Source organism: Melanotaenia boesemani, chromosome 5 (assembly GCF_017639745.1).
Source record: "Melanotaenia boesemani isolate fMelBoe1 chromosome 5, fMelBoe1.pri, whole genome shotgun sequence".
Classification (NCBI taxonomy): Eukaryota; Metazoa; Chordata; class Actinopteri; order Atheriniformes; family Melanotaeniidae; genus Melanotaenia; species Melanotaenia boesemani.
This window is the reverse complement of record NC_055686.1, coordinates 20,029,791-20,040,018: the sequence shown is the minus strand read 5'-3', so window position 1 is coordinate 20,040,018 and position 10,228 is coordinate 20,029,791. Positions and strand designations below refer to the sequence as shown.

The 10,228-nt window shown below is 39.8% G+C and overlaps 1 protein-coding gene across 1 annotated transcript; it reads right to left on the bottom strand.

Moving 5' to 3' along the window:
* Positions 1-869: 869 nt before the first annotated feature.
* Positions 870-1,538, bottom strand: LOC121639245 (integumentary mucin C.1-like; the record flags this gene model as incomplete). The annotated part of the gene is made up of 1 exon (XM_041984408.1): positions 870-1,538. A coding segment is annotated over one exon (669 nt), but the record flags the coding sequence as incomplete, so codon positions are not given.
* Positions 1,539-10,228: the final 8,690 nt, after the last annotated feature.

Genomic DNA, 10,228 nt, shown 5'->3' with positions numbered 1-10,228 from the left:
GCATCTGTAGTTGTTGTTTCAGCTGTGGTTGTTGTTGGGGCATCTGTAGTTGTTGGTTCAGCTGTGGTTGTTGTTGTGGCATCTGTAGTTGTTGTTGGGGCATCTGTGGTTGTTGTTGGGGCATCTGTAGTAGTTGTTGGTCCAGCTGTGGTTGTTGTTAGTTCAGCTGTGATTGTTGTTGTGGCATCTATAGTTGTTGTTGGGGCATCTGTAGTTGTTGGTTCAACTGTGGTTGTTGTTGGGGTATCCGTACTTGTTGTTGGGGCATCTGTAGTTGTTGGTTCAGCTGTGGTTGTTGTTGGTTCAACTGTGTTTATTGTTGTGGCATCTGTAGTTGTTGGTTCAGTTGTGGTTATTGTTATGGCATCTGTAGTTGTTGTTTCAGCTGTGGTTGTTGTTGGTTCAACTGTGGTTGTTGTTGGGGCATCTGTAATTGTTAGTTCAGCTGTGGTTGTTGTTGGTCCAGCTGTGGTTTTTGTAGGGGCGTATGTAGTTGTTGGTTCAGCAGTGGTTGTTGGTTCAACTGTGGTTATTGTTGTGGCATCTGTAGTTGTTGTTGGGGCAACTGTAGTTGTTGGTTCAGCTGTGGTTGTTGTTGGGGCATCTGTAGTTGTTTTTGGTTCAGCTGTGGTTATTGTTGTGGCATCTGTAGTCGTTGGTTCAGCTGTGGTTATTGTTATGGCATCTGTACTTGTTGTCTCAGCTGTGGTTGTTGTTGGGACAACTGTAGTTGTTGTTGGTTCAGCTGTGGTTGTTGGGGTATCTGTAGTTGTTGGCTCAGCTGTGGTTGTTGTTGGGGCATCTGTAGTTGTTGGTTCAGCTGTGGTTGTTGTTGTGGCATCTGTAGTTGTTGTTGGGGCATCTGTGGTTGTTGTTGGGGCATCTGTGGTTGTTGTTGGGGCATCTGTAGTTGTTGTTGGGGTGTCTGTAGTTGTTGTTGGGGTGTCTGTAGTTGTTGTTGGGGCATCTGTAGTTGTTGGTTCAGCTGTGGTTGTTGTCGGGGCGCCTGTAGTTGTTGTTGTTTCAGCTGTGGTTGTTGTTGGGGCATCTGTAGTTGTTGTTGGTCCAGCTGTGGTTGTTGTTAGTTCAGCTGTGGTTGTTGTTGTGGCATCTGTAGTTGTTGTTTCAACTGTGGTTGTTGTTGCGGCAACTGTAGTTGTTGGTTCAGCTGTGGTTGTTGTTGGGGTATCTGTAGTTGTTGTTGGGGCATCTGTGGTTGTTGTTGGGACATCTGTAGTTGTTGGGTCAGCTGTGGTTGTTGTTGGGGTGTCTGTAGTTGTTATTGGGGCATCTGTAGTTGTTGTTTCAGCTGTGGTTGTTGTCGGGGAGCCTGTAGTTGTTGTTGTTTCAGCTGTGGTTGTTGTTGGGGCATCTGTAGTTGTTGGTCCAGCTGTGGTTGTTGTTAGTTCAGCTGTGGTTGTTGTTGTGGCATCTGTAGTTGTTGTTGGGGCATCTGTAGTTGTTGGTTCAACTGTGGTTGTTGTTGGGGCAACTGTAGTTGTTGTTTCAGCTGTGGTTGTTGTTGGGGCATCTGTAGTTGTTGTTGGTTCAGCTGTGGCTGTTATTGGTTCAACTGTAGTTGTTGTTGGTTCAGCTGTGGTTATTGTTGTGGCATCTGTAGTTGTTGTTGTGACATCTGTAGTTGTTGGTTCAACTGTGGTTGTTGTTGGGGCAACTGTAGTTGTTGGTTCAGCTGTGGTTGTTGTTGGGGCATCTGTAGTAGTTGTTGGGGCATCTGTGGTTGTACTTCGCTCAGCGGTGGATGTTGTTGGGCCATCTGTAGTTGTTGTTGGGGTGTCTGTAGTTGTTGTTGGTGCAGCTGTGGTTGTTGTTAGTTCAGCTGTAGTTGTTGTTGGTGCATCTGCACTTATTGGTTCAACTGTGGTTGTTGTTGGGACAACTGTAGTTGTTGGTTCAGCTGTGGTTGTTGTTGTGGCATCTGTAGTTGTTGTTGGGGCATCTGTGGTTGTTGTTGGGGCATCTGTAGTTGTTGGTTCAGCTGTGGTTGTTGTTGGGGTGTCTGTAGTTGTTATTGGGGCATCTGTAGTTGTTGTTTCAGCTGTGGTTGTTGTCGGGGAGCCTGTATTTGTTGTTGTTTCAGCTGTGGTTGTTGTTGGGGCATCTGTAGTTGTTGTTGGTGCAGCTGTGGTTGTTGTTAGTTCAGCTGTGGTTGTTGTTGTGGCATCTGTAGTTGTTGTTGGGGCATCTGTAGTTGTTGGTTCAACTGTGGTTGTTGTTGGGGCAACTGTAGTTGTTGGTTCAGCTGTGGTTGTTGTTGGGGCATCTGTAGTTGTTGTTGGTTCAGCTGTGGTTGTTATTGGTTCAACTGTAGTTGTTCTTGGTTCAGCTGTGGTTATTGTTGTGGCATCTTTAGTTGTTGTTGTGGCATCTATAGTTGTTGGTTCAACTCTGGTTGTTGTTGGGGCAACTGTAGTTGTTGGTTCAGCTGTGGTTGTTGTTGGGGCATCTGTAGTAGTTGTTGGTTCATCTGTAGTTGTAGTTCGCTCAGCGGTGGTTGTTGTTGGTTCAGCTGTGGTTATTGTTGTGGCATCTGTAGTTGTTGTTGGGGCATCTGTAGTTGTTGCTGCTTCAGCTGTGGTTGTTGTTGGTCCAGCTGTGGTTGTTGTTGGTTCAGCTGTGGTTATTGTTGTTAGTTCAGCTGTAGTTGTTGTTGGTGCATCTGCAGTTATTGGTTCAACTGTGGTTGTTGTTGGGACAACTGTAGTTGTTGGTTCAGCTGTGGTTGTTGTTGTGGCATCTGTAGTTGTTGTTGGGGCATCTGTGGTTGTTGTTGGGACATCTGTAGTTGTTGGGTCAGCTGTGGTTGTTGTTGGGGTGTCTGTAGTTGTTATTGGGGCATCTGTAGTTGTTGTTTCAGCTGTGGTTGTTGTCGGGGAGCCTGTATTTGTTGTTGTTTCAGCTGTGGTTGTTGTTGGGGCATCTGTAGTTGTTGTTGGTCCAGCTGTGGTTGTTGTTAGTTCAGCTGTGGTTGTTGTTGTGGCATCTGTAGTTGTTGTTGGGGCATCTGTAGTTGTTGGTTCAACTGTGGTTGTTGTTGGGGCAACTGTAGTTGTTGGTTCAGCTGTGGTTGTTGTTGGGGCATCTGTAGTTGTTGTTGGTTTAGCTGTGGTTGTTATTGGTTCAACTGTAGTTGTTGTTGGTTCAGCTGTGGTTATTGTTGTGGCATCTGTAGTTGTTGTTGTGGCATCTGTAGTTGTTGGTTCAACTGTGGTTGTTGTTGGGGCAACTGTAGTTGTTGCTTCAGCTGTGGTTGTTGTTGGGGCATCTGTAGTAGTTGTTGGTTCATCTGTGGTTGTACTTTGCTCAGCAGTGGTTGTTGTTGGGGCATCTGTAGTTGTTGTTGGGGTGTCTGTAGTTGTTATTGGGGCATATGTAGTTGTTGGTTCAGCTGTGGTTGTTGTTGGGGCATTTGTAGTTGTAGGTTCGTCTGTAGTTGTTGGTTCAGCTGTGATTATTGTTGTGGCATCTATAGTTGTTGTTTCAGCTGTGGTCGTTGTTGGGGTATCTGTAGTTGTTGGTTCAGCTGTAGTTGTTAGTTCAGCTGTGGTTATTGTTGTGGCATCTGTAGTTGTTGTTTCAGCTGTGGTTGTTGTTGGGGCATCTGTAATTGTTGTCGGTTCAGCTGTGGTTGTTGTTGGGGCATCTGTAGTTGTTGGTTCAGCTGTGGTTGTAGTTGGGGTATCTGTAGTTGCTGTTGTGGCATCTGTAGTTGTTGGTTCAGCTGTGGTTATTGTTGTGGCATCTGTAGTTGTTGTTTCAGCTGTGGTTGTTGTTGGGGCATCTGTAGTTGTTGGTTCAGCTGTGGTTGTTGTTGGGGTATCTGTAGTTGTTGTTGTGGCATCTGTAGTTGTTGGTTCAGCTGTGGTTATTGTTGTGGCATCTGTAGTTGTTGTTTCAGCTGTGGTTGTTGTTGTGGCATCTGTGGGTGTTGGTTCAGCTGTGATTGTTGTTGGTTTAACTGTCGTTGTTGTTTGGGCATCTGTAGTTTTTGGTTCAGCTGTGGTTATTCCCGGGTCATCTGTAGTTGTTATTGGTTCAGCTGTAGTTGTTGTTGCGGCATCTGTAGGTGTTGGTTCAGCTGTGGTTGTTGTTGGGTTATCTGTAGTTGTGTGTTCAGCTGTGGTTGTCGATGGTGCGTCTGTACTTGATTGTCCCTCAGCAGAAGTTGTATTTTTCAATATCAGAAGGAATAATATGATCTGTCTTATCTCCATTTGAAATGTTTTTTCCTGCAATCATTGACCACACATTAATTTGGACCGTTCAGTTTCATGAAAATATACAAATTGTTCACCTTTCTGCAATATCAATCAGCCATGAATAATGATATTTTACATTATTAGTTCTTTCTTTGGCAACACTCTCTACTAACTCCCATTAATTCAAGATCCTGGACTATTTACTCTAGTATTAGGAATTAATAGGCTTTGATTTATCTATAATTTTCTTAAACCAGTCAGTTCACAACAGTTTTTTGTTTTTCTTTCTTGCTTTCTTTAAACAAATACACTGCCTGGCCAAAAAAATGTCACCACCCCAAAAAACAAAACAAGGTTCACACACACTGATATTTTGTTGGACCACCTTTAGCTTTGATTATGGTACACATTTACTGTGACATTGTTTTGGTAAGCTTCAGCAGTGTGACAAGATTTATTTCTTTTCAGTGTGCATTAATTTTTCACCGGAATTTTGTATTGATATTATGACACATAATGTTGTTGAACCTAGACCTGACCAAGTGCAGCAACCCCAGGTAACAGAACTGCCCCCACAAGCTTGTACAGTAGGCACTAGGCATGATGGCTGCATCAGTTCATCTGCCTCTCTTCCTACCCTGATGCACCCATAGCTCTGAAACAGGGTAAATCTGGACTCATCAGACCACATGACCATCTTCCATTGCTCCAGAGTCCAACCTTTATGCTCTCTAGCACATTTAAGCATTTTTCTCTTGTTAGCCTCACTGATTAGTGGATTTCTTATGGCTACGCAGCTGTTCATTCCCAATCTCTTGAGTTCCCTTGGCCTTGTGCGTGTGGGAAGGCTCTTACTTTCAATATTAAACATAGCCCTGAGATCTTTTGTTGTTTATCTTCAATTTGATTTCACAAAACATTTAAGTAATCACCGATAACCATCATTCAGGAATTTTTTTCCACCCACATTTCTTCTCATTGGAAGACAATGGTTCCTCATTATCCTTCCAGTTTTTAATAATTGCTTTGGACAGTTCTTAACCCAACTTTAGTAGTTTCTGCAATCTCCTTAGATGTTTTCTCCACTTGATGCATGCCAGTGATTTGACCCTTCTTAAAAAGACATGTCTTTCGACATGGTTGTTTATGAAATGAGAAGCTACTTATTATTTTAGTTGGAGTAAAATAACTTGTTGTCACGCATTTAATTTGAGTCAGGTGTGCTGGAGCATGAATAAATTGAAAACCTGCAGGATTGCATTCCTGGAGGAGCCAAGTAGTCCTTTCCTATTGCATCCTGAGAGATAAAGAAAATATTTTAAAAAGTTGTTTGCTTATATTTTTATAAATTGCATCTGAATCACTAATCATACAAAAGAAAAGACCTAAGTGTGAATATTTGTGCACAGTCTGAAAATGATAAACATGATAGCTGATTTAACTCACACAGTATCTTGTATATAATTGAGGAAATATTTTTAAAGTCTGCATTGATCTTGGCACATGTGGAGTTTAACATTTTGGTTTTAGGTTTGCTTGAACTGAAAGGAGGATCATCTTAATAAGTTTCATTGCACAAAGGCAAAACACGAAAAATAATAATGAACAAAGATGCACCGATGAAAGGGCTTAGATCTTAGATCACTAGACTTAGATCAGACAGTCTTAATAATTTTTAACACTTTGTTTCACTTCACTCCAAAGAAGTCTATTCTTCTATCCTTTTCATAACAAAGCAGACCTAAAAGATTAACGGCAGCATGGACAACAGGAGTTTGCTCCTCAGAGCCATGGTCAGTTCATTTATTAAGACAATAACAAAAACAAATATTCTCCACATGGGTTATAGAGAGTGCCAAAGAGTTCTTTTTTTTTTTTCTTGACATTTAAGAGCATTTTCCTATTGATTTTATGAGAGCACAATCTTAAGAGAAAGCTGAGGCTTTACCTTTCTAAGTGTCCTGACCCAATGTTTCTTCTATCAAAATTAAGTTTTAAAACTCTTCCGGAAAGGTTGAGATCCCATGTAAAATTATGTTAAATGTTCATCGAAATTAGTTTGACATGAGAAGATTTGCTACATAATTCAATAATTGGTACAAAGACAACATTTCAAATAGTCAAAATGTGAAATCTGACTTTTGCCAAATAGGAATGTTATGTTTTTGTTTTATTTTTTAAATAAAAAATTTTGAAATGAGAAAATAAAACCCATCCAGACAGTGCCCCCCCCTTACCACCACCACCACCACCCTTCAAAAGAACAAACAAACAAACAAAAAACTACTTCTTTCTTAATAATACAAATTGTATTACATAAAATATTTTTTAAAAATCTGCATTATCTCAATAATAAAGTCTTATACTGTAGAGCTTTAAAAAAGTTTTCCCCTAAAACATGTCAAAATGTTATATAGCATACAGTCAATAATGAAATTAAGGTAAAATGATATAAAGAAAATAGAATCAATAACATTTAGACTATAGACTCAAAAATGCACTTACTATAACAACAGTCAAATTCAGAAGTGCGATGAAAACCAGCTTGCTGCTCCAAGGGACTATCTTGACTCCACCACTTGGTGAATCTTATATATGTCCTGCATGATAAAAGGGTGTGACATCTGTCAAGACATTCTTTTGAAGCATTGTTTCATCTTTCAGGTGCTGCAGCAATCATGACAACTATTGTTTATTCTCTCCACTGAACTGAACTAACCTCTAACAGGTAAAGGTAGGATATAGTAATGTCTGCCAAAAATGCTGATAATAATATAATAAAAAATAATAATAACCATTATTATTATTATTATTATTATTATTATTATATGACATTAACTTTTTTTTCCACAAATCTTCAAAAAACTAGCTAGTGTATTGCTTGCTGTTGTATATAAAAAACTTTATATTGATCTTTTGTGTTAATAAAGTATCTCATCAGGGTTAGTGTAATTTAATTGCTTTTCAAATTTTATTTATTGATTTATTTTTTAAGGAACATATATTTACCTATAATTGGTACAATAGCACTTATTTTGGAGTTAAAAGGTAATCATGTATTATTAAGGACATGAGAAAGTGAACATCAGATCGTCCAGAGAACATTAAGGAATAAAGGCTTTGATATTACTGTAACACCAGACAACAGCTGAACACAAAAACAGATGTGCAATTTTACTTTTGAATACTGCACTGAAATTTAAACACACATACTTTAGCTTTACAACGTAATTCGGGGAAAGCCGAATTAGAAAACATATCTTCTGTGAAGTCAGAAAAAAACCACAAAAGCAAAAAAGGTAGACATGGAAACTGTTCCTCTTTTACTTTAAACATGTATTTGATTTGTTAGGAGGATGTTTTAATTATGTAACAATGTGAATATCACCTTTGAATAGAACAATGTCCTTGTACAAATCAATACATGCAGAAATAGAAATACAAGTCAAAACTGGCCCAACAACCACAGACAATCCGTTCTAGTCTCCAAGCCACTTTACAGTTCACTGCATTTAATCAATAGATAGCTGAGCGTTAAATAAATATCTGTGGTGAGAATCCCCGAAAACAATGAAGAATGTCACAATCTGCATCTTTGACATAGAGAAAAGAAGAGGGTGGAGTGCATTTCTTCTCTTTTTTTGGTGGTTGTCTTTCAAAAATAACTCAGGACAGTGCATCACTGCTGACGCCTTTACCATTCATCACATAGTGAAGGAGGGTGTGCAGTTGCTTTTTGTAAGGTGACTCCGATGCTTGTCATTTAGACGCTTTCAGATGACCTGGGAATGCAGGAAACTGAAAGAAAAAGAAATGATGAGTGCAATCAAAAATATAACTTGACAGACCAGACCTTCACAGTAGCTGTCATTTGTGATTTCATAACAGATAAAAACCTGACTCAAACTAAAATATAGTAATTGCAGCGTATTATGTATAGACTCACTCATTTCCATGAATAATTCAAGCATTTACTTTAGAGATAATATGGTTGTAATTCTGAAAAGATTTAAAGGGAGAAAAAAATCTGCAGTTCTAATCAAATTGCCACAATTGACTGTCAGGAACAACAGTGAATTTTCATAAATCTTTGGTTGAACTAACATCTGGAGCTGTTGAGTGTGAGACAGATTAAGAGGAAAATACATTATATTTTAGCAAAACTTGAATTAATCTGATCTAACTCTCTTTAAAAAATAACAACAACAGAAACATAAATATTTCCTTGAAAACATTTAGTCATTACCTCATTTGTCATTCTGTGCTTGGTTGTGTTGAGTTTGCGGCTTTTGATGCTGAGATGATGTCCGGATCACAGTTGAGTAATCAAACACAAGGGGCCTCACAACGGCAATTTTGGTGGATCTATCGCGGTATTTGAAAAACACTGTGCTGCCCCCAAACTAAGGTCAGAGAGGTGAATACGCACGCAGCTGTGTTGAGTTGTCTTGGCTAAGGTGACGGGATGATACATTTAAATTCAAGTCTCTTAAAGATATGTTTTGAGTCACGTCTTCTGAAGGTGTCCCAAGTGTTGATACTGACTGTGAAGTGGTCTCCATGTTTGCAGTCCTCTCAAGCTGAGGTGATGTACCAGCTGAATGTGTGGCTTCTGTTGTTGAGATGAACATATCAAACACTGGCCGCAGTTTTTTTAGATTCTGCAGATTGTCCCATAAATGTCAGTTGTGTTTGTGTCAGAGTGCGATTTTGTGTTGAAACTGGTGATGTAGGTGCTGAAGAGGAAATAAAATCTGATGTGACATGTTGTGTAATTCTTTCTGTGGTTGCTTATTGTGTTCTGGCAGCTGTATTTTGTGCTATAGAAGTAGTTGGGATTAAGGGTAATACTGCAGTAGATGCAGTAGACAAGTTTTGTAAAGATAAAAAAATATCAGAAGTAGTCAAACTTGTCCGAGTTGTTGATTGAGGTGGACTTGTCTCTTTGTTGTCTGTTTGTGGTTTTGTGACTGAGACAGATGGGGATGCTGTAGATAATGAGGTAGGCGTAACAGATGCTGAAATGTTTGGTGCGGTTGCTGCTATAGGTTTAACTGCAGTGTTCTGTGTGACTGTTGGTATTTTGTCGCTTTCTTTTGTTGTACTGTCTCTTGTTGACTGTGCTGTTGAAATAAATGTCTGTGTCAGTGATTTTCCGGCTGTGTTTGTATTGGCATTGGAGTCTGAAATGTTGATGGTGCTTCATCATCAATTTGTACTGTGAACAGCGCTGCTGTTGATTCTGATGCTGATGAAGTGACTGACTCTGCTGTTACGGGGCTTGACTTAGTGGAGTTTCTGACTGTGGTGTTGAAGATCTGTTGTGTATTCCTGTTGTGCTTTCTCTTGGTGTATTACTGAACTCTGTTTCCCCACCTGGGGCACTTGTTATTGGTGTATCTGAAGATGTGTTTTCTTCTAATTTGATTGTATAATCTGAATCTCTTATTCCAGTAATTGCAGTTATTCCTGTGATATGGCCTGATGATTTCATTTCTGTTGTTGGTATGGATGCTGCTGTCACAGTCACTGCAGTTGTAACTCCAGTGGTGGATGCAGTACTTTGTGCTGTTGCTTTGGGTGACACTGTTGCTGCAGTTGCTGGAGTGTGTAATACAGAAGTTGATGTGGATTGTTCGAATGAAGAATCTGATACTGATTGTTTAGTTGTTGTAAATTTTGTGGACTCTGTCTCTATGGATGCTGTTTTTCCGTTAAACATGACAGATTCTGTTGTGGTAGTAGCTGATATTGCCGTTGAAACTGTTGTTGAGAAGGTGGCATCTTGATTTGAAGCTGACTTTACAATAAGAGTAGAAAGCATGTTTTCATTTGACATGGTAGTTGATCCTGAAACTGCTTCCAGTGAACTGTTCAACTGACTTTCCTCTGAAGTCGGCACTTGAGTGACTGGAGTTAGATTGTCACCAGATGTTTGACTTGTGGAAGAGGGATTTTCAATGCCGTCAAAATTCAGAGTTACAGCACTGACTTTGATCCCAGCTGTT